This window comes from Neolamprologus multifasciatus, chromosome 12, assembly GCF_963576455.1.
Source record: "Neolamprologus multifasciatus chromosome 12, fNeoMul1.2, whole genome shotgun sequence".
Taxonomy (NCBI): Eukaryota; Metazoa; Chordata; class Actinopteri; order Cichliformes; family Cichlidae; genus Neolamprologus; species Neolamprologus multifasciatus.
In genome coordinates this window covers 10,280,947-10,305,541 of record NC_140450.1, presented here as the reverse complement: position 1 = coordinate 10,305,541, position 24,595 = coordinate 10,280,947, and the positions used below count along the sequence as shown (strand labels likewise).

The 24,595-nt window shown below is 38.6% G+C and overlaps 1 protein-coding gene across 3 annotated transcripts in view; it reads left to right on the top strand.

Annotated features, from left to right (window-relative positions):
• The window catches only part of LOC146506444 (transducin-like enhancer protein 4), a 45,451-nt gene that overhangs the window by 2,306 nt on the left and 18,550 nt on the right, over positions 1–24,595 (top strand). For 2 of the 3 annotated variants that reach the window (XM_085180491.1, XM_085180493.1), the window contains 5 exons: positions 1,418–1,481; positions 1,624–1,668; positions 16,298–16,360; positions 21,085–21,159; positions 21,658–21,859. In XM_085180491.1, coding sequence (XP_085036617.1) covers positions 1,418–1,481; positions 1,624–1,668; positions 16,298–16,360; positions 21,085–21,159; positions 21,658–21,859 — 449 coding nt within the window. The remainder of the gene's footprint in view (positions 1–1,417; positions 1,482–1,623; positions 1,669–16,297; positions 16,361–21,084; positions 21,160–21,657; positions 21,860–24,595) is intronic. The other variant, XM_085180492.1, reaches the window with a different exon arrangement.

The window sequence follows — 24,595 nt, the reverse complement described above, 5'->3', positions numbered from 1 at the left end:
ACCATATGCAGCTAAAACAGTGGTAGCCTGTATTTGTCTAAGGTCCATCTTTTACTAGTGACTAACCACAGGTAAACCCCCATCAACCTTTGCATGCACGTCTCTCTCTCTCTCTCTCTCTCTCTCTCTCTCTCTCTCTGCAAGTGCAAGTGGTGTGAAATACTTTTTTACCTGACATGATGAAGTGTGAAATACATTGCTCAGGGCTGAACCACAGGCACAATACCAATGCATAATAATCACCCACTTCTGGCCACCTCATAATTATTACCCAATCACCTGGTGAGATGAACCAGTGGTCCAGTTTGTTGGCCAGTCCTGAGGCTGAACTGGCTGAATGGTGCGCTGCATGCTTAATGCTACAGCCGCACAGATCAAACTCTTTCGTTCCAGTGCAATCCAAAACGAGGGTGGCGCTGATCAGATTTTATTTATTCGTTTTTTTTAAATAGCAGTGAGTCAGACATACTCTGGGAATACGCTACAATAAGAATTACGATGGTCCCACATGTTTCATGTTTTTTAAGGATGAATTTATTAGTATTTATTATTATGGTAGTTCTTATTTAGAAGAAATGTAAACATGTTATGGACCTTACTAAAACCATGAATCTCTTTGAGAATATTCCCCAACCTTAGAGTACAAATAAAGAAGAGGACACCGTCATCATCAAACTTAAATAAAGTTGAGGTATTAAACATTTAACGTCTGGCAATGCCCCAGATTTTCAGCTGATTTCAGCATTTATATTTAAGCAAATGTTGAAATTTCTCATTTCTTTTCATGTTTTACATTGCTGCGTTTGAAGTGTACACGCAAAGGTTTTGATGATGATATAAACCTTTTTGAGTTCCTTCTTAAAACATGCACAAAAACTTTATGAGGAGCGATACACTGGCAGACACAAAAGAGTTAAGCTTTTCCGTAAAATGGATCCTAATGATATGGTTGCTTTTTTTTGTTGATGTTGCAGTTTAGGCTTTTACTCGCACTATAAGAATATATGATGAGGTTTGTGTGGTTGTCCATCGATCCATTAATTACTGCACTACACCTGCTGAGTAAGTGCCTGTGTCTGCAGAGGAAATTGCTGCGATCCAAACAACTTATTTGTCTTTCTTTTGTAGCTCTCATATTTAGAAATGCAAATTTAAAGTGGCAGGATGCAGTGACTTGCCTGCGCAGTATAGTGCAAGTATCATCTCCGCTTTCAGTTTGCTAAAGTCATGTTTCATTCTCGCTCATCCTCTTTTATCCACTCCCTACAAAATAAGTCATTTAGAAGTCAGAAGTCAGAAAAGATTTTTGGTCTTTTGGTTTTACTTTTGATCATGTGTTTGCATGTGGCATGGATGCAGCTTGCTGTGTGTTTGATGGTGACACGTGCTAACAAAACATTTTCTATCTGTCTCGCAGTCTGAAATTGGAATGTGAGAAACTGGCCAGTGAGAAAACTGAGATGCAGAGGCACTATGTCATGGTGAGACAGCTTACTTTATGTGTTGCCATTAGTATTTTATTAGTGTGTGTGTGTGTGTGTGTGTGTGTGTGTGTGTGTGTGTGTGTGTGTGAAAAGAGGAACAGAGAAGACATGTTTGATCGACCTTGCTTTTATCTTTCAGTACTACGAAATGTCGTACGGGCTGAACATCGAGATGCACAAGCAGGTAAGAGATGTTTTTACTCAAATGATGAAAAGGAAAAAAACAACAACAAAACAAAACATCTGACGTAAACCCCGCTGTACTGTGTGACAAAAGGGTTGCAAATGGAAATGGGACTTTTATTCCAATTTGTAAGTGCTTTTAAATTCTAAATATCTCACTGGGCAAAGTCCAGCAAATTTGGAGGCACTTTAATTTATTCACGCCATTACATAGGACAGCTTTTAAGCAGAGGACTGGAATATCTCAGTTTTCAAAATGTCCCAGCATGCTGGTAATATTCTGGAAGAATATTTTTGAGGTCTTTACCTTTTCTCTTTCACCATTTTCTTTGACAGTGAAGGGTCATGTGCTTCCATAATACAGATAACGCAGCTGAAGTATAGTTATTGCTTTTTCTGGATGTTAAAGACTGCTATCAGTTTACAAAGTGCTCTGAAATAGTGGCATTTCCAACATAAAAACAAGTTACATTATCAATATGTTGATATTTACACACAAAATGATGTTATTCTTATTGCTTGTGATTTTCTAAAACAGGATTAGAATTCCCAACTTGAGAAATGAGTTACACATAAAAAAAAAACTCCCTTCACGGCACACGTTTAGCAACTTTCTGAATTATTGTAAAGAGTCATAGTGAAACGGGAGCAGCCCGGGATGAGGCCAGAACATCAGCCACCAACATTTAAGAATTTGATCCATTTGTCCCCTGTTCTATTTTCGAGCGGTCGGTTGCCTCGTGAGGTTGAATAGTCATTTCACATGCGAATAATAATTTCATCAGTTTAATTGAACAAGAAAATGGGCTGAAAAATGACTCAAGCGAACGAGGATTTGGCCTTTAACGAGCCTTTACATTATTGCTGCCTTTTTTAAACACGGAAGGTCATTAGCATAAATGTCTCTGTTAACCACACATCAGCTGCCAGGATAAATGAACCACAGCTAACCAGCTACACATTCATTTCCAGACAAATGGTGTGTGTAGTGTGTGTGGCTGTGTGCGCGTGCGTATGTGTGTGTGTGTGTGAGAGAGAGAGAGTGGAAGTGATAAGTTGTTGGCCTTTGTCTTTCTGTGTGTGTGTTTTCCGTATCTATACCATGTGTTTGCTTTGCTGTGTGTGTGCATGTGTGCACGCGTGTGTGTATGTTTAACAGCCTGTACATACTGTACATGTTTACTCTGTGTGTGTGTGTGTGTGTGTGTGTGTGTGCGCACGTGTGTGATTGTGTGTGTTGGTCTGTGTTTGTCTGTAGGCACACTGTCGTTGTTTATTTAGTTTTGTGTGCACTATTTGTGTATTTGTTCACATTGTGCGTGTGCTCCTACAATGTAGACATTTACTTGTGTGTGCTCTAGTGTTTGTTTCTGTCAGTACGCGTGTGTATTTCTGCGTGCAAATGTTGGACACACGTGCAGCTTTTTACTGCCACACTAATCAGACTCGTCTGATAAAATATGGGATCCCTACTATAAATTCCTGCTGGCTGCTGCTGTTTGTGTGTGCGTGTGCTGTGTTTATATGGGCAAGGCAGGCGAAATAAAAAGCGGTTAAATGTGGCCTATAGCTCCGTGTGGTGCCCAATGATTTCTCTCAGAAGAGTGAATCCCTCATTTCTGCCAGCAGTGTGCGGTGCATGTTTTGTCCTTGTGTGAGGGAGAGACTTTTGGAAGCAAATGATTTTGAGTATTACACCAACATGCCCAGGCATAAATATGTGTTTTCTATCCATGGCATTCAATATGATGATACAAAGTATGTGGCTTGCTGAGTGGATGCTGAGATTGAAGAGAGGGGGGCTGGTGGTGGTGATGCTGAGGGTAGGAAGGACATTAAGGCCTCCACCACCAAGCGAGCCGCTAATTTTGCTTGTTTAGCATTTTCGGAGGGTAATAGGCCCATTGATTTTTGACTCTGCTCTGTGTTTTATTTACACAGAAGGGCCCCGGTGCCCGGGGAGTGAAATGTACCAATGCTCGTTAAAGAGAAATTGACTCGCGGATGGAGGAGAGGATAGGCTGTGAGGTAAGGGGAAGGGGGGCGAGGGATAAGGAGGGAGGAGGGTACGAGGGATGTCGAGCATGGGACTGAGCTGACTGAGAGGACAGCTAATCAATTGCAAATTAGCAAAGCTGAAAGAGAAATAAAGAAAGTGAAGGACGGGGAGAAAATGGGTAGGAGAAGGGATGAGAAAGTGGTAAAAGAAGGAAGTAATAAGACGTTTTGATACTGAAGACTGGCAGCGATTTCAATGAGGTCTGACAGCTCATTTTACTGGTGCAGACAGGGAGCCATTTATTTCGATTTGAGGATTTTGGTCACATAGTGTTCCAGTGGTACTTTGAATTTGGGATTTTAGAAATGCATTGAGAACAACATTAAGTTAGTAATATAAAACTACAGCAAAGCTACTCCCTTATTCACAAGGTGTTGCCACAGCAGGTTGTTCCACGTGTTTGATTTTGCAGATTTTCATACCAGGTTGTGTCAGAAAGGACATCGAGCCCGGCTCAAACCAGGGATCTTTTGCCTTATTAGACAAATGTGTAAACCACTACAGGATGGTAGCACTGTAATACAAAGTGACAGTATTTGCAATTTAAATCAGTAAGTATTTATAGAGTGTAAAACCTTCATATACATAATTAAAAAGATAATCTGTTCTATCCTAAATTTCACTATGTAACAGTATTTTTACAGTAAAATTCATATTTGATGGTGAAAAAGTGTAGTACCACAGTAACCACAGGAGCTGCACAAGATGCAAAGTTGGGTTTCAACCAGAAAAGCAGGAAGACCTGGTGGTGGTGAGGTTAACAGATCACTTCAGTTTCATGTCATGACATTATCTGCTGCTAGTGTGAGGAGAGAGGAGAGGCAAATGATTTAGTCTGCCATGCTTAAGTAACATAAACATAAGTGGAAATTAAACTTTTTTCTTTACCTTTTTCATCTCTACTAATGCTGTGGGGATGTTTTTTTCAATTGTGCAAAATAATTAATGATAATAGTTGATTTATTACATGCATTAGCTAAAAACGTACTAAAAATACAACACTCCCTAATGCATGGGTCCCGGGGTGGGAGGGTGTCGAATTTAAGGCCTAGAAACAATAACTGTGTGGTAATAACAGCAGAGAGTTCACAATCCAAGTCAGCTCCAGAATAAGCCATTTTCACTTCCATTCCCTCTTTTATGTTGAGGAATGAACAATTGTTGTTCCACATTTTTCAATATATAGCTTGTTCAGGGCTTCCATTCTGTAAAAGCTGACCTAATTTTTTTTTGTGTGATTATATTTATTATGTGTAGGTATGTCAGTCTTATAAAACCTACATAATTCATCTGAAACTAGGTTGCATGTAGACATTATTTTACAGCAACAGAGAAAGCCACGTAATAGGGGGAACAAAAAGATTTATACATGTGGCAATGAGCCTTGTCAGCATTGGTCTGGTGAAAATTAATCAGGCTTTTGAATGTTTGGTTCTCTCCTCTATTGTAAGGCAGGGTCTTAGTTTGTGTGTATGAAAGAAACCTGTACCCCACCACTGCCATAATCTGTGAGAGAGAGAGAGGTTGCTCTACAAAATCATAAACGTCTCAAACGAATTGCACCTAAGAAATTACGTTTTTGAGATATGTTATCACACACGTGCTGCTGCTATTCGGGACATTCTGCAAAACAGGCATGCATTTAGTGAGCTGGACAAAATACAGTCAGGCAGACACATGCACTGCTGTGAGTTTGTGCATATCCTGATTTCACGCAGTTCAGACTTGAAAGTAATATGTAAATGTTAATTGGCCAAACCCAGTAAGTAAAGCAAATATGACCGGGGTGCTCATTCAAACATGAAGCTGAGACATTTTTATGCTGTCAGTTAAAGGGAGGAGTGCACGAAAGCGGCGCACATGTCAGACTGAAAGATGGAAGGAAAACTTTACATTAAGTGCTCCTTTCCTTTGAACTGTTTGTAACCTGTCTGTATAGCACCCTTTGTTTTTCTTCTCTGTTTCTCTCCACTGATCTAGCTGTTTCTTACACCCACCCACCCACGTACACACACATACAGAGTCACAAGAGAGAGTAGCCTTTATATAGTGGGGTCCATTAGGTGTATTAGCTGGTGGTGAAAAGTGGTGCTGATGTGGTGCTTACAAAGCTCCACAGGGGAGATGGACATTTGATCTTCTTTCTGACCCAATCTGACTCCAGGGCTCTTGCCTGATCTAATTTCTTTGTTGTTAGGAGTTAAAGTGGGGCTTGTGGGGCTGTTTTTCCTCTCATATTCTTCTTCTTCTTATTACTCTTTTGGATAACAATTCAACTAAAAAAACAAAACAAAACACGTTTTTCTCTGTCACTAGCTTAGTTGCCACCCCATTATCACAAAGAGATTTTTTTTTAAAGAAAACAGATAACAAGTGGATTATTTCTGGCAAATAATGAAATAATAAGAATATATAATAAGAATTTCTACAGAAGTCAATTTTTGTGGTCATGAAATTCAATAGCTCAGGAAGATCACACTATTAGTTACATTTTCTCTGTATTGTTGAGGTTTGATGTTGCAAAGCTACTGATGAAAGATATTTTCTCTCTTTTTTTTTTTAACTGGTAGAACATTTCTGCAGCGACTCACATACAGGTTCAAAGAAAAATCCAGTACCCATGATCTCAGGGGTTGCTGCTGTTTTATGTGACTGCAGACTCTTAACTAGCAAAAGGCTCCATAGATTGACTTAGTTTGAGTCCCAACCTCAGTGCAATCTCTGGCCAGTTGTTTCTTATTTTTGTCAACAAGGTGAATACTGCGTGTTAGAGCTGGGCCCTGATCATCGCAGAAACAAATTCTCCAGGTTTGCACGAATTGCAGGACATTTTTTGGGAAAAAAGGAAGCCTTGCTTTTTTTGCTTTGGTCTCTTCAGGGTGAAAAGACGTGTTGGCCGAACGGGCTGACATCCCTGCACTCTGGCCGCCAGACATAATATTTTGCCATTGATGTAAAATGTCACCTGAAATTGGTTGTGTTGCCTCATGGAAAAACACCTCCATTTCCCTTTCCGCTCTGGTGCTTTTGTTTCTGTTCTGATGCCAATATCTTTGGGTCAGTTCTTCCAAATGTTGCTTGGAGTTGTTAGGGAAGATCTGCATCTTTACAAGTGATGTTGTAACTTTGAAATCTTTCAAAATAAATGCTTATACACAGTTACATCTCTAAGCTTTTGGACAGTGGCAATTTTTTTGTGTCATTTTTGCATCTCTACATCACCACATTGGATTCTAAATCAGACAATGTGTTTACAGTGCAGCGCTTCAGCTTTAAGTCGTGGAATTGACTAAATTCCACTTTTTGTAGCTTTGCATGAATTGAGGTCCAAAAGGTTGTTGATGAAGGTAAATGTGACAATAATTAGGGTGAAAAAACAAAATAAACCTATTAGAGAGATAATAATGTTATGAGTGTCAAAAGAACAATCTGGTACTTTCTTAAAAAGCAGAAAACCACTGGCCCGCTTAGCAACATCTAAAGGCCCTAAAGTCCTCGTAAGCCAGTTAAAATGGATGATCACATATTCTTTGCTTGGTTGAGAAAAACCCCTAATAACATCTCTCCAAGTCAAAAACACTTTTGAGGAGGTGTTGTTTTGGTGTTTTACTGTCACACTCCAAAAGCAAAGGACGCCTTAAGTAGTATAACTGTCTACAGTGCAAATCACTTGTTGTGTTTAAGAAGAAGAAGGTCAGATTAGACTTTTTCAGAAAACATTGAAATGACCCTGCACAGCTGTGGACATTAAGTTCTGGACAGATGAAGTCAAGATTAATTTGTAACAGAATGATGGGAAGAGAAAAGCGTGGAGAAGGAAATAAATGGTACACTATACTTCATCATCTATCAAACATTGTAGATGTTTTGGCCTGGATATATTGGAACTGAGCTACTAGTGTTTATTCATGATGCGACTTCTGATAGAAGTAGCAGGAAGAATTATGAAGTGTGCAGGGTTATACTTCCTGCTCAGATTCCACCAAATGCTGCAAATGTGATTGCAGAACTTCACTGTGAAAATGGACGATGACCCAAAGCATACTGAAAAAGGAACCCAAGAGTTTCTCAAGACAAAGAAATGGGATCTTCTTTAAGTCAGTCACCTGATCTAAACCCTACTATTTGCTTTTCAGCTATTGAAGACTAAACTAAAGACCCACAAACAAGCAGCAACTGAAGGCAGTTATATTAAAGGCCTTGCAGAGCATCTCAACGGTGGAAAAACAGTATTTGATGATTACTTTGGCTTCTGGAATTCAAGGGGTTGTGAGTGACTGTTAAAAACAATTCTCAAGCTTGAAATTATGTTAGTTTGTCCAATTTCTTTTGAGCCTCTCAAAATTGGGGACTGTGGATTAAAAATTACTCTAATTTTTAAACCAGTAATAAAGTACTTTTGTTAAACTCCTTGAATTAAAGCTGAATCAGTCACATCTTGATTATTTGATTTGAAATCCGTGTCAGTGATGGACAGAGAAAAAAAAACCTGAGAGGAAACATTTTGCTTTCTTAACTACAGCAGTGTTTCTCTGCAGTTCTCAAACACTTTACATTTTACACTGCTGTAAAAAGAAGAGATGATGAAACAAAGTGGTAAACATGTCCCTGATCCAACTTTGAAGAAATGTGTCTGAAGCATCAATAAGTATATATTTAAACAAATCTGAGTTTTACAGTTTTTACCTCTTTGTTCTTCAACAACGAACAAAGACTTCACATCAAATGTTGGGTTTGTGGCACGATGTAGCCTTAGGCATTTTCTCTGTTTACTAAGAAAAAAAATGCCCAACAGTTTCAATAATCAAATTAAATTGTGGCCCTATAGAGAATTGCCAAACAACTTCCTGGCTGTTAAAAAAAAGAATGTCTTCCTTTCCTGCTTTTATTTTCAGCACTAAAATTTAAGACGCCCTTTAGTAAGGCAGTTGAACATCAACTAGCTTGGGTCTGATACACACTGAGCAGCTCTCCAGTGCGTGAATGTGAAGAAGAGTCTAGCTGAGAAAGGGCATGTGTGCTCAGCAAGTTTTTCCTGTATAAACATTAAATATAAAATAAAAATGTCAGTGTTTTAGGTCCTCTATGCCGTCTTGTTATGCATTAGAAGGTAATTTGAGGTGTACATGACACTAAATGGTTTCCTTTGTGTAGTTCCTTTGCCATCCTAAAGAATACTGCAGGCTCTTAATTTACATCATCTAAAGCAGGGATGTCAAACCCATTTTACATTGTGGGCCACGTATAACCCACTTTGATGTTAAGTGGGTTGGAGCAGTGAAACTCTGCTTTCTGTCAGTGTAAGGAAGTTTAACTATACATTTAATCCCTGAGATATTTTAATATAAGAAAACAAATGTCAGTTTCAAAACGACATCTTAGTATTTCTATATGATAAAGAAATGCTCAAATTATAACAAAGGTGTAAAATTACAGAAAAAGTTTGTTAGCTTGTTGCGCAGACTGTCCCGTAATTCTAAAATGATGAGCTTTGATGTAGTATAAATTGCCATTGATAGGTGGTGGTGGTGGTGGGGGGGGGGGGGGGGGGGGGGGGGCATACAGTAAATACGGTTACAGGTCTAAAATGTATGTCCTCTTCACAAAGCCTTTGGATTAGTCTTTGGAAAGCCAGTTGTGGCCCCTGGGCCTTTTGTTTGACACTTCAGCTCTAAGGTTTAGCACTACTGATGAAAAAAGGATAAAAAAAAGTTGAGTGTCAAATATGTTTAAAGGTATTTTCTAACACGGTGTCATAATTTGTGAGATATTTGTAAGTGAATCATCAAGAGTAAACACTGAAGAAGTTATTCTGAATCCCCTTGAGTTAATAACTCCTCAGGTCTCCTAGTCTCAAGAGTGAATAGGCTCGCTTTGAAGCAGTCCTTTTTTTTATATGGTTTTATATATCCATGCTGCCTGGTTGAGTACTTTAAAAATATATATTTTCTAGATAAATGCCTTTTCTGTGGCATCTACTCTAAACTTGTAAAATCTTCACTTGAGCTAGTGCTGCTTCTTTGCCATTATATTTCTTCATACTTCAGCCTTGGTTGAAATAATGTGAAAGTCAGCTTCCAGCCAGTGGCAGAATTAGATATGTGATGGGCAAGTCCACCTCCTTTAGACCTTGCACTGGCAATTTTGTGATTTTTACTGAGTCCTAGCTTATTTTTTTAGTCATCACCTGGCATGTAGGGCTTTTATGGACTTTTGTTTGACTAGACGATTGAGACGAGACACAGCTGCTGCCTGCTAAATGGTGACTTTGAGAAAAATGGGGGAAACTATTTCAAGCTCCTGCATTAAGTATTCTTTAAAAATTTCAAATAACATAGCCTCTGCACATGGATAAGTTAAAAGGCTTTTACACACTGCCTCCAGATAGTCAATCTCTGCTTACTTAGTGCTTACATTTATTCACCTTGATCCACAGGCCTTTTGGCACTTTTGCCTTTGCTTGCACCTTTCCTCTTTACACTTCAGGTTTTGCTAGAGCTTGTTGTAATAATTTGTTCAGATTGCAGAATTGCATAAAAGAGCATATTGGATTTACTTAATTCAATAGTGTACATTGGTTGCACACAGATGTTTTGCTTTGGCAGCAACTTAAACAACTGAGTTAAATCAACACAACGTATTCATATTCAATAAACCTGTGCATTTTGTGTTGATAAAACAGGATTGAAACATGTTTAGATGAAGTAAGTGGAGCTCTTGGAATATTTTAATCCTTCATAATTTTCTCACTTTATTCCAACACTATTTAATAACTTTTACCTGTAAGAGGCAGGGTACACTCCGGACAGGTTGCCAGTCTATCACAGGGCTAAAACATAGCGACAAACAACCATTTGCACTCACATTAACAGGTAATTTAGAATCACCAATTTACCGATCCGCAATAACTGTATGACATTTAACTATGTGAGGAAACCAGAGTACCTAGAGAGAACCCACAATCTGCAAACTAGCCAGATTGTGGATTTTAACCCTGGACATTCTTGCTGTGAGATAACAGCACTAACCACTGCGCCACCGAGCTGTCAATCCAGGATTAACAAAAGTAGGAAAGCTATTACAAGGCTTGATGCAGAATTTCCTTTACATTTGTGTCCTTGACACGTTAAACCACAATAAATAGCAATAGCATACACGTGGTGTGTGTATAGTTGTCTGCCTCTTATAACCCCAGTGATTTTCCTGTGGTTTGAAATCTCGTGTGATTTTGTGAGTCCAGGCAACTAACCACTCTTACTAGATTATATCATGTCTTCTCCAGAAAAAAAAAAAAGTTGTTGAATTTCATACAGATCCTACATGGTTTAATTAGGTTCACCATAGAAACATGAAATTATTTTGTCCAAATTACAAGTTAGACTTTTATAAATGTAACAACCACCCAATTTTCCTTTGTGTGGTTTCATCCACTTTATGTATGGTTTAATGGGCCAAATTAAATCGTCTATTTCTTTGCCAATTTCCTGTCATTCCATCCTGTTTGCTAGAGTGACCTAACAAACTAAATGCACAGTGTTTCTGAATGATATTTACCCCATGCATCAGTTTTCTAAACTTCTGTTTTCTGAATAACTGTGATATTCAGAAAACGTGATTCAACGTGATTCATAAACATCTCTACTGTCTGTTCAGGTCCATCTGACCTGTTCTGGTCAGATGGCACAGAGGTGGTTTTTCTAAAAATGACTATTTCTGCTTGTCCTTTAATGCTGAGATGAGATTGTCTCTCTCAGAACATTAAAGTGTTCTCACTAAAGTTCTGAGTCACATCATTAGTCAAATTTGAATTTGAATAGACTAGTCACTCCGTTTTGACAATCAGTTACTTGTTTTTATTAAAGTTTATGTGTCTTGTCACAAAAATAGGGCACACTTTGAGAAATAGTAATTAGGAGAAGGTTTTATTGTTCACGGTCAAAGGAGCTTGCAAAGAAAAGCGTCTGGTCCAGACGCTTTTCTTTGCAAGCTCCTTTGACTACGATGACCTGGATGACTGAGAACCTTCACAGACATTGTTCTCGGTGTTTTGTCATGGGTTATAGATTAAAGATAAACTGATTAATCAAGTGTTCATATGCTGTAAACTTTAGAGTTATTTGAATGTTTAACAATCAGTCGACTATTAATAATTGGTAGTCATTAATATTGCAACCCTAACAACCCAATGACCCAAACTGTCTCCTTATACAGGCTCTAAAACGTCTTTTATCAAAGTTAGTTGAAACGTTATGATAAAAGTTGAAATAATGCTCAAACCAGCTATTAAATAATTAGCTAACATTATGAATTGCCATTTCTTTGTTCATTACCAGTTAAAAAATAATAAAATAACCCAAGTTTAATCGCATATAAATTCACACTGTTACTCGCCATTGCCTTTGATTCAGTACTTGATTGGATTATGTGCTTTCAAGTTTACTAAACAGAAGCAGAGACATTGTTTAGGACTTAGAATTTAAATTGTCACCAGCAGGCACACGTGAATTTGGCTTTGATGTGAACTGACTCTATAATGTTCATGTCATCACGAGAGGAAATAGTTATGTAGTTTTATGCACTTAGTGTTGCAAACAAAGAAGGTGATGTTCATCTTTGTGTACGCATTAGTATGCGGTTCTCTGTGAGTCTGAGTCTTTTGTCTGTGTTGGCGTTTGTATTTGAGGTGCACTACTAGCACTCCCTTTGGGACAGTGGATCAGGCAATTTCCTGTTAAAAAAATTCTACCTGATCTAGAAAGAGAGAGTGCTGTGTAATCTTTAAAAGCTAGCCCTTGGGCTCAGTATAAAACATCTGATGAATACAGAGAAGCTGGAGTGTGTATGTGCATGTGCATGTATTTGCGCACACGGTTGTGTTTATGTGTCTCGTACTGCCGCAGCGTTGCTTGTGCTGCTGTCTGAAGCCTTATTTGCCTCTGGGGGCTCTGTTACCACTGATGCCAGAGCAAAGTTCACCTCTGCCAAGGTTATGTACATAAAACAAGTGCTTGGCAAGGTTACGGATGTAACTTATATATTTGTGTTGGCCTTGGAGAAATTATCTCAAACTCTGATTGCTTTTTTTAAATTTAACTTGTTAAGTCAACAAAAATGTTACACTTTCCTTTATCTGTCTGCAAAGGATTACACTTTCTATACTCCACTTTCTCTCTGGGTTTATGTTTACAAATCATCCATTTAGCTTAAACTGAATAAAGCTCAAAGAGTGCAGCAGAGAATTACCTTTCAGGGACGTAGAAGGATAAGGAGTAAATCTGATAATGTAAAGTTGGACTTTTGAGGCCAATAATGAGACATTTAGCTTTAGAATAGCAGAATTTAAATGAATCAAATATAATTGCTATAATTTAAAGAACTAAATACACATCCAGTCTTTACAGATGAAAAATGGATATGTCATAGCTTTCTGATGGGCATATGATGAAATTATGATGCCTTTTAAAGTGACCTACATCTTGTTGAAAACTGTCTCTCAGATATCTTTAAAAATCTGCAGAGGTTGTCATTACAAGTGACTCTAACACCCATTAAATGTTAAGGCACATTTTATCAGTTTATTTCAAATTAAGTGCTGTAATCATTCCTCTGGTACTTAAAGGTTTACTCCAATTAGTTACAGACAAGAGTCAGTTTAAAGACCTTGTTAAATATTATGGAATTGTGAGCGATAGTGCATTGTGTATGTGCTTTTTTCCCGTTGTGTTGCAGAGCTAAGTTGACTTGCCACTTGACCAGTGTTCTGCAGGGGTACTTTAAACTTCATCTAAGTTACTGTGTCCATCACTGAAGCAGCACCCACGCTGGAAGCAGGGCAGCAACTAGAAATCATAGAATGTGAATAATATTTGGCTATTTCACGCGACTCCAGGTGAAACCATTGGCAAAGAACCCAAGATAAACTTTTGACAACTTCCAGGCAACTGATTGAAGGGACTACCAATGAGAATGCAGTCTAATATATGACCTAGTAGTAAATTCATTAGAGGGTTATAGTTAACAGATGTCAGCTTCAAAGAGACACGCAATGAGCAACTTCCTTGCAGTGTGGCTGCAACTTTATTCATTACCCTTTGGTTTGTTTTTAACTTTCAACATGCACTTCATGAGTAGCTTTACATATTGTTTTACACTACTAATACAGATTATTCTGATTTATACTTAGTTAAGTCTTTACTAGTCCAATGTTCTGGTCTGGTCATATCAAATTGGGGCTTGTTCAAGAATTAAACGCGATCTCTGTACAAAGACATGACCTAAGCACAACTCTCTACGTGATTTGCTTTAGGCTAGCAGCAGAAGACTTCTTTCAGTGCTACTAGGACAATAATCTTAGATTAAAGCAGTGAACTGTCCATTGTTGGCTGTCGTGGCATATTTGGCAAAGAAGAATTTGTAAAAAGAGAGACACTCTGCTGCACTCATTCTGATATTTTTTAAATACTGCACATTGTGAGTTATAGGTGCACTTCCCCTTTTATATTTCAGTTTGATAATGTTGATGTTCCATTTTGCTATCAGCTTCCATTACAGGTCTCTTAAACAACCACATTATTCGATTTTGTACCTTTTCTTTCACAGAGTGACACTTTTTTTTATTATTATTCTGTCAAGAGGCTTAGATGGCAGGGTCCAAGGTAAATCTTCAGCATCTTGGCAGAAATGTTGTTTGATTATTCAAAGAATTCAGCTGCATTTGTTTTCGAAGTTGATAAAGTTCACCAACACTGCAAAAAAGATTTGTAACTAAGAGATAATGTCCGTGTTGAGAGAGGGTGAAAATATAAGGAGCGATAGACATTTTTCAGGATACATCAGGATAAGAGTACATGAATGCTTTATTCTTCCTCATTCATGAAGTATGTGTGCAGAGCATACACATTATGCCTGTTTGTATTTGTGTGTGAGATGCATGCAAATTTGTTTTACATTTAAGTGATAAAATGGTAAAAACAGGAAATGTGTGGCGTGACTGTTTCTATAAATGTGTTAGAAAATCTGTAAAACGGTTTTGTATTTTAGGCGGATGAATGCTTGTGTGATTGGGAGCTTCTGTCTTGCTAGTACCAGTTTGGAGTCTTTACTTTTGGAATCATTTGAATCCTTCGTGGTATAGATTTAACAAGGTGCTCGAAAATTCCTCAGAGACTTTTGCACTTTTGTACTTTTGTACTGATATTTCAGCTACATGTGAATGATGCTAATCTTCCACCACATCCCACAGGTTTTCTGTTGGATTGAGATCTGATGAGTACAGAGAACTCATGCTCATGTTCAAGAAAGCAGTTCGAGATAGTTTAAGCTTGACATAGCATGTTGTGCTGCTGGAACTATCCATCAAAAGATGGGTACACTTTGGTTATAAAGGGATGGACATATTTGCTGTGGAGTTTAAATGATGCTCAGGGGCCCAAAGTGTGCCAAGAAAAAGTACCAGATACCATTACACCACCAGCAGCCTGAACCACTGATGCAAGGCAGGGTTGGATCCATCATATGTAACCCTGTCATCTAAATGTTACGCTGAAAATTGAGACTCATGAAAACCATGAGTGAGAAACACTCTTTCAGTCTTCTATTGTCCAGTTTTGGTGAGCCTGTTCAATCTGTAGCCTCAGTTTCCTGTTCTTAGCTGACGAGTAGTATGCAGTGTGGTCTTCTGCTGCTGTAGCTGATCTGCTTCAAGGTTTGACATGTTGCATATTCAGAGATGCTCTTCTGTATTACTGCAACAAGTGGTTATGGCAACCATGCCACATTCAAAGTAGCTTAAATCACCTTTCTTCCAAATTCTGATGCTCAGTTTGATCTTTAGCAGGACATGTTGACTGTGCTTACATGCTTATATACACTGAGCTGCTTCTGTGGTATTGGCTGATTAGAAATCTGTTTTAATGAGCAGTTGAACTGGTGTACCTAATAAGGTTACTCCTGGTAATTAGGTTTAGCAAAAATTCGGCTTAGTAAAAAAGTTGTTGCTGTTTAGAAAATGCTGGTTATGGGTTAGATGCTTAGTGAATTGAATATGTGATAATAGTGATGCTCTATATTTTTGCATGGAAATGTCTTCCTGTAGTTTATGAAACTTTCAGATATTATTTCTTGAATTTTCTGCTTTGGTTAGCAACACTTTTTTTAAGACTTACGGTGCTTTTCCTAATTCACACAACACTTTACAGGGATATCTTTGTCTGTCCAGTATCCTGTCATAGCATAACTTAGAGTTTGTAATCAATCTGCTCTACCTCCTGAGTTAGAGTTAACTAAATATTCTTGACATTTAAAATGCACAAGTTCCCGTGCACCCAGAGATTTGTTTCGGAGGAAACACACTAGATATTAAACACAAGTTTATGAGAGATGTTCATCAAATGATTAGTTTCATGTGAGGAAGTAAACAGGTCTTGAAATGAAAGTTATGTGAGCTATTACTTTGATATAAACTGAATCAGGAATTGAAGGCTGTGTGAACAGGATGACGCCTTCTTGTCTGCTAGAGAATTTAAAGAAATTTAAAAAATGATTGTGTGCTTCCCACTTCTCTGTCTTGCAGGCGGAGATCGTTAAACGGCTGAACGCAATCTGCGCCCAAGTCATCCCCTTCCTCTCTCAAGAGGTAAGACTCAAAAATGCCTGTCACTGTGAGTTAAGAAGGAGGTGGGTGAGAGAGAGTCAGAGAGCGGGAGGAAGGGAGACGGGAAAGGGGAGAAGTGTGTGGTGGATTTTAAAGCAAGAGAAAAAAAAATATGGGGACACGCACACACACGCAGACACACACACTCGTACAGATTATCCTGGGCTAATCCCCCCTGCTCAGGATAGACAGATATGCTCTGAACTTATCAAATGTCTCCCACTAACATATGCAGGAGCCAGCGGCTGAGTGTGTGTGAGAAAATACTTTTTGTGTTAAAATACATTATAATTGTGTGCACATACAGCAGTGGGTGTGAGAAGTGTTTTTATGCAGTGTTTATTGTGAAATTTTTAGGTGTGCATGTGTTGAGCTGATAAATCCTTCCTCTGAGGAGCTGACAGTGTGTGTGTGTGTGTGTGTGTGCGTGCGTGTGCGTGCGTGTGTGTGCTGAGGGGTGGGAACAGCAGGAAGGAGTGAGTGTGGACTCCAAAAGCTCTCCTCCAGATTAGCCATGGATTAGGAGGGTTTAGGGTGGATTAGGAATAATGGCATTAGACTGTGGTGCTGCTACACAGCCCTGAGGCCTGCAGAGAGGGGAGGCAGGGAGAGGAAGCTGCTTTGTTTTGGTGCACAGCCTTGTTTACTGCATGTGCAAGTAAAATGTAACACATTCACATTATTGTTGTGCAGCAAATCACATCGACTGTGTCTGTGTATTTCTGGGGAAAGCGCTTTGTTTTCTATTTTTATTTTTGTCATTTTCTGATAATGTTTCATTGGCCTTTGGGGCCATGTAAGTATGATTGGTCCATTCACAGCAAAGGCAATAAGTTTGTGTTAAGTCGGTTGACAAAAATGTTATTTCTGACAAATTTATAAAGAAAAAATATACTTGAGTAAATAAAATCCCCCAATTAACATAACATATAAATAGAATCATTATCATGAGGCAGAATTTATGTCTCTGCCATAAAAAGGCCCCTTTTTTAAGATCTCATATGCATTCCTTGATTGACATTTACATTTGCAAGTAAGGTAAGGCAACAAAAGTGCCATCTGTTTCTGAAAGTTTTGGAATAACTACGTCCTTAAAGTGGACCAGTTATACTTTTTCTTATTTTAACTCTTTATCAAACAAGTATCATACATACCAGCTGGATTTATTTTGGAGTTTTGGCTGTAAAATTACAAAATAATTCTCATATTTCACCAACCATTTAAATTTTCTCTCTTACCTATAATTGTTGAGGAGTTACAGTAATGTGAAGCGCACATGATAGCATCTAGTTGGAGCTAATTTTTCTGTCGGTGTTCAGACAGAAGTACTTCAGGAATACAGTGGGAAACCATAAATGTTGTCTTCTCTTCTTTATGAAACCATTTCAATTTTTTCTCTAGCACATCGCTAACAGAGTTATCATTTAAAGCAGCGGTCCCCAACCTTTTTTGCGCCACGGACCGGTTTATGTCCGACAATATTTTCATGGACCGGCCTTTAAGGTGTCGTGGATAAATACAACAAAATAAAATCATTTTTATTTATTCATAAGTTAACGATAAAAACGATAAACAAATAACGATAAAAACCCTGAAAACCATAAATTTCACACACGAGCCTTAACTCTCGCGGCCCGGTACCAAACGACTCACGGACTGGTACCGGTGCGTGGCCTGGGAGGTTGGCTGATTTAAAGAGCACTTGTAAGCACTTGGGCACACCACCTGGCCGCTAGTTAAAACTATGGATCTTTGTGATGTCAAAGAGAGGAAATATTCTTAATATGCTCTTCTCAGAAGTGGTGGTTATGTACTTGGTCATGTCTGGTACACAGCTCTGGCGATGTGCATAGTAGGGACCCAGTCCACCTGCTTCTCCTACCATCTGTTTTCAAGGTGCAGTTGGGTGGGGTGAGGAATTACGCTAAGCTATTGTAGCAGTTTTCAAAAATGAAAATCTGAAACTGGAAATGAGCATAATTTGTAAAATCTGGCATTTAGTTACTCGTTATTCACATGTTCCTCGGTTGTTGCCATATCCCCAGTGAGGAATCATTCCTCTGACTTCAAGGTGTTCATGTGCTTTTGAGTTGGAAGGACACCAAGATGTGTTTAAGTCAGTTGCTCAGAGTAAAAGAAAAAGATAATTTGTTCTCTGCGAATAACTGCTTTGCCTGACTTCTTACTTGACTGACCTCAAACAAATACCTCCATGCTTATCTAGTTCCCTCCTTGTGGTTAACAGCAACCAGATATTTACTTAAACTCACCATATTTTTATGTATAACATTAACAACTCAGCAGATCATGTATCAAAATTTTCTGAGCTGATTTCTGAGCTCTTCATTTGAACTTTCTCAGTCAGAAAGTCAGTTTGTGCTCTTATTAAGCTACCAAATGAATGCACAATTAATTTGATATAATAATTTTAGTAAATTTTGTTTGCGTTACTGTGTTGGTTATTAACCTGAATAATTAATCACTGAATAGGTGAAATCTAAAAGTATTTTGTATGAGTGTATGTGCTTTTGGCTACTCCTTTATTTCCCAAGGGGGCCACCACAGTGGATGGATCCCCATATTTTCATTTTGGCACAGATTTTATGCCAGATGCCCTTCCCACCAGAACCATCTCATTTATCCAGTTTTACAACCAGCACTAGGAATACATTACCGTGTAATCTCCACCCTGAGGCTAGATTTTTGTCCCCTCCAAGTCCCAAAAGGTGTAAAGTGAATATGTTAATCACTAAACCATCGAGGCACAGTTTTGCTGTGATTGCAGGTATTGTTTCATATTTGGAGTCAGATTTTCCCTCACAGTTTTACAAGAAATCATAAGTAATCAATCATCTTTAGGCAAATACAAAAACAACGGTGAAACAGTTATTCTGTAAGAAAATCTACTTCAGTGCACTGAATCCTTCGTGCCATCTGAAGGCAACAGAATAATATGTACATTGGTAAATATAGAGCCTCTAAATTCAGACGTCCTCTGTCAGAGTGCAGAGGCATTATGCAAACTATCACTGATTATCTACGTTCAGTCCTGTGCAAATTTTAACAGGCTGCTAGGATACGACTTTCTACAACTCTATCTCATTAGTATCGCGCATCATGGCGTCCTTCTCAACTTTTTTCAGTTTTCTCAGCTTTTCGTATTTACTCTTGAAATGCATCACAGTGGAAACACTGCAGCAGAATGTCTGAGATAGACTTATTATTTTGATTTCTTTCTCTCATATGACCCCCTCCCCCGGCATCTGTTCAATACCTCTTCGAAAATGGTTTACCTCACCAAGCTTTTAACTCATGCTAGCAACATCTGCACATCTAAAACTGCTTCCCCAAGTGTGACATTCCAGTGGAGCCTATGGTGTAACAATATACAAAGAAATGAAAAGCATCTGCACAGATTGAACTCTAGTGTTGATTATACGACTGATTTTAGATTGTTCTATTTTTTTTAGAACTGTTGCATAAAAAGTGTTTGGCACAATTTATATAGTGGATCATTCCATGTGTGTGTGTGCGTGCGTGTCACATTCAGGCAGGTTAGTCTGAGCCTGCAGAGGTGTAGCTGAACTCGATGGTCAGGTTCATTTCCACACCTGATAAGCTCTTTCATCTCGGGCGTACTTTGATGTTTTGCGCTCCTGGATAAATCTCGCTGCTCTCTCACTGTCTGGATCTGTCTTCCTCTCTCTGTACCCTTTGTATGACTTTGCCCTGTTAGCTGTCTGCCTCTCTTGGTACCCATCTTTTTTCCCTATGTGTTGAACTTTTTGGAGCTGTTCAGTGTCGAGACGTGTGAGCAGACTGAGCAAAAATTGGAAAACAGTGCTGCATAAAATTTTAATAACAATCTCAAAACGGAAACATTAAACCAATCACAGAATCCACAAAATATTGTACGAGTCTGTAACTGAATTTTTGGCCACTTGTAATACACATCTTTAACTGCCTCCTTTGGACATCCACTTGTTTGTTTGTTTTTAAATTCTCCTCCACGTAGAGGAAATCAACCAGCCTGTGCAGGTTACACTTGACTAACTAGTATACCCTAATTAGCTGCTAGCTTCTTCTTCTGCCTGATGACTTTTAATGAATGCACTGATGGGTGTCAGATTCTGAAGCGAAGCACTGAAGTGCAGTCATGATTCAATGGCCTCGGGGAATCTTGGCTGTCTGGCGTTTGACCTGATTCTGGTCAGAAGCTTGAGTTTTAATACAAAGGAAAAAATATATATCAAGTTTCAGGTGATTTTATAGCACGCTCGTGTTACTGAACATTGATATCTGTTTTAATGAGATTGGCATATTTGACAATCAGTGCATTGTTAATTCTGAATAAATTGCAGGCTGTGTGAAGTTACAGTGTGCAACTAACTGACAGCTGCTTTTTAGCTGTGAATAAGGTTTGATAGGCAAAGCACAATGACGGATTGAGATGGAAAGCAGGTTAAAAGATATCACAGAATGCATTAGAATGATTGCCGTACGCATATGCAAGTTCAATGTGATGAAACGAGATAAGTTCCTGCTCATTTTACGTGTCCATTCCAGTCCATTTTAAATGTTGTTTGAATTTTGTAAAGATGTTGTTTGTGATAACTATAAAATTCTTTTCATATCATTCTTTTCCCCGTCTCAGCTGCTGTTTCAGTTTCAGTTTTTTTTTTTTCCCGTTTCTGTGTGTCTCTCAGCATCAGCAGCAGGTGGTGCAGGCAGTAGAGAGGGCCAAGCAGGTCACCATGGCTGAACTCAACGCCATCATAGGAGTGGGTGTATTACACACACACACAGACACACACAATTAAATACAAAATGCATAGATTATTTTTTACAGCAATGTTGGAAAATAGCTTAAGAGATTAATTGAAAAAGAATAATGTGAGGAGAAGAGTAAGTACAAAGTCAGATGTATTCATAATATTATACAATAAAACCAAAGTATTTTGTATAGTAGTAATAGCTAACTTCTTTCTGCAAGAAATTTGAATGTTTTAGCATCTTTCACAGAAAATGTCAGTTATATAAATATCACTGTTTATGTTGGCTGATAAATCAAAGGTTTTGGTGTTTTTGATCAAATTAAAAAAAAGTTTATCTGATATTTAGCTATTCTAGCTGTAGCCTACATGTTTCAGTTGCTATTTTTTCCCCGCTCACTTTGAATGTGTTTTTCTTTCCTTCTCTTTCCTTTTGTCACCTACTTATTTGTATTTTATCATGCATGATCTTTCAAGTCTTAATTGGTGTTTCTGTGTCTGGTTCAGCAGCAGCAACTCCAGGCTCAGCACCTCTCTCATGGCCATGCCATCCCTGTCCCGCTAACACCCCACCCAGCGGGCCTTCAGCCCCCTCTGCCTCCTGGGGCCAGTACTGCCAGCCTGCTGGCTCTGTCCTCTGCCCTGAGTCACCAGCTGCCACTCAAAGATGAGAGGAAGCATCACGATAACAACAGCGAACACACACGAGGTGAGGTCTGCTCTGTGTGTGCTGTTTTTATATAGCAGGTGTTGATTTTGGTTTGTGCGTGCTTGTTTCTGTGTGAGTCTTGGTCTCTTCATGCCTGAAATTACCCTTGAATTTGTTACACCTGCTTGTATGTTCAAAGTCATAATTTGAGTTTTCAAACTACTGCTTTAAGGTTTACTCTAATTATGGTTTAGTCAAAAAGAGAGTTACCCGAGTTACCTTACACAAGAGAAAGGTAGATACAAAGATATGCTCTCAGTTTGTTTACTGTAAAGGCAAAAAGAAAGCACACCCTCTGTCAGTTCTAAGGTTTCCCCAATTGGGATAAACCTATCTAGTCTTTTCAGCCAAGGTGTGTCAGGTCTTAAAATCAGGTAAACACAATCTCAGTTAAACAACAACAGATGATATATTGCATCATGTCATTATTTAACAAAAACTAAGCCAAAACGTAGAAGCAGCCTGTGAAAAAGCTTCAATAGCTCGTAGAAGCACCTTTGACAGCAATAACTAAGTAATGCCTTCCTTATGACAGTCTCTCACATTATTGTGGAGACATTTTTGCCCACTCATCTTTGCAACATTGTTTCAGTCACCTGAGATTTGAGAGCAGACCTGTATCTCTTGCTCACTACAGGTCCTGCCATAGCATTTCAGTTGGTCTGAGATCTAACTGTGCCATTGCTGCATCTTTTTTGCTTTTTTTTGCTGTTGTAGATTTGCTGTTGTATTTAGAATCATTGTCCTGTTGGATACCCAGTTTTAACCAAGCTTAAGCGTTCAGACAGATGGCCTCACATTAGTCTAGAATATTATTATATTATTGTATTATTATAAAGAGGAGTTTGTGGTTAACTCGTTGACTGCAAGGTGCCCAGATACAAATCATCAACCCTGCACTGCTGTGTTCTACAGCTGATATGAGGTGTTTGTTTGGATATGCTCTGTTTGGTTAAAGCCAGATATGGCGCTGTACATCATGGCCAGACATCTCCACTTTGGTCTTGTATTTCCTCAGACATTGTTCCAGGAATGCTGTGGTTTGTTCAGAAGCAACTTTGCTAACTTTAGCTGTGCTGCCATGTTCTCTTTATAGAGAAAGGGCTTACTCCTGGCAAACCTTCCAAACGAGCCATATTTGTAATTGCACTGTCAGGAACTTTAACAGTTGACATGCTAACTGAGTCAGGAATGTAGCTCTTTCTCTGTATTGCATTGCATGGTCTGATCTTAGGTAAAATTTGCTGGGATAACCACTCCTGGGAAGATTAGCAGCATTCTTGAATGTTTCCTGCTTGTGAATATTTTTTAATGATGATGATAGACTTCAGAATGTTTGGAAATGGCCTTATAAGACTTCCTTAATTAATGGGCAGCATCAATTGCTTCTCCAAGATAATTATTGATGTCTTTCCTCCTTGGCATTGTTTTAACACACCCCTGAATGTTAACGACGAGCAAACTGCCAAAGCCTCTGTTTTTATAGAGGTGCTCACACTTGCTGATGATCAGTTAATTAAATGGGTGTGCAGAATCTGACTGCTACTTACTTACACACACTGCTTCTGCGTTTTGGCTTTATTTGTGTTCAACAAATAATTGCACAGTATAATATATCACATGTTGTCATTCAGCTGAGGTTTATTTCCCTCATTTAAAACCTGCTGAGGACAAGAGGTTTTGATTATGCCTTGATGTGTACAGCCTTATAATTGGAAGAAAGTACACTTTGTTTTTATCGTGACTCTTGGTGAGACGGTTTGAAGCGGACTAAAATACTTCGCAACAACTTGGCTGTTTTATTTCACTCACAGACAGATGCTAAATATATTTGTTAAACATAAACATCAAAGCTTAAATCTTTTGTTCAGTTAATGATCCAAATCCACTTTTACATGTCAAAGTATTCACCCAGCATTACGAATTACCACTTGTAATGGCTGATGCTTAATTGTTAGTGCTCTGAATGAACAGCAGTTAAACAATTAAAAACTGATTTGTCTTTATGCCATTTTAATTGGCCTAATAGGAAGCAATACACAACCACCATGATGCCTCTTTTCTCCTGTTCACACAGAGCGCTTCTAATTCTTCTCTGAGCTGACTTTGAGCTCAAGCATTTAATTACTCTTCATTGAGACTATGTGTGTGCATGTGTGTGCATGTGTGCGTACGTGTGCGTACGTGTGCGTGTAGGTTTGAAACTGTGTGCCAGCACTTAATTACTCTGTTGCAGCATGTCAGTGAGGGTTTTTACAGTGCAGCAGAGCAGTTAACCTTGCACTATAGCTGCAGTAACGCTAACGGCTGCTAACTGAGGTAATACTTACCCACCTAAGGAGCACAGTCACTAAGAATACAGTTCCAGCTACAGCTTGCTTCCTGAAATGACTATGTGAACAAAGGGAATAAAAACTTTCTTTTTCCCCTTTTAGTATTTTAAAAAGCATTTTCTCTACAGTTTACACTGTTGAACATTGTGTGACTGTGGTGCTAACCTCAGTGTATTTTTAACCCGCTGGACTTCTTCACCACATTTAGAAACTTCACTGGTCAGTAATAATGGTTAATATTAATGTGTTAAAAGACTGACACTGAAAATGACGGATAATGTACAAACTCTAATAAATAAAAATCTATTCACTATGTCAGCTGAGAGCAGAGTACTGAGGCAAACACAAATTCTCCAACATTTATCTGAGTTATGGTAAATGGACTGGTTCTTATATAGCGCTT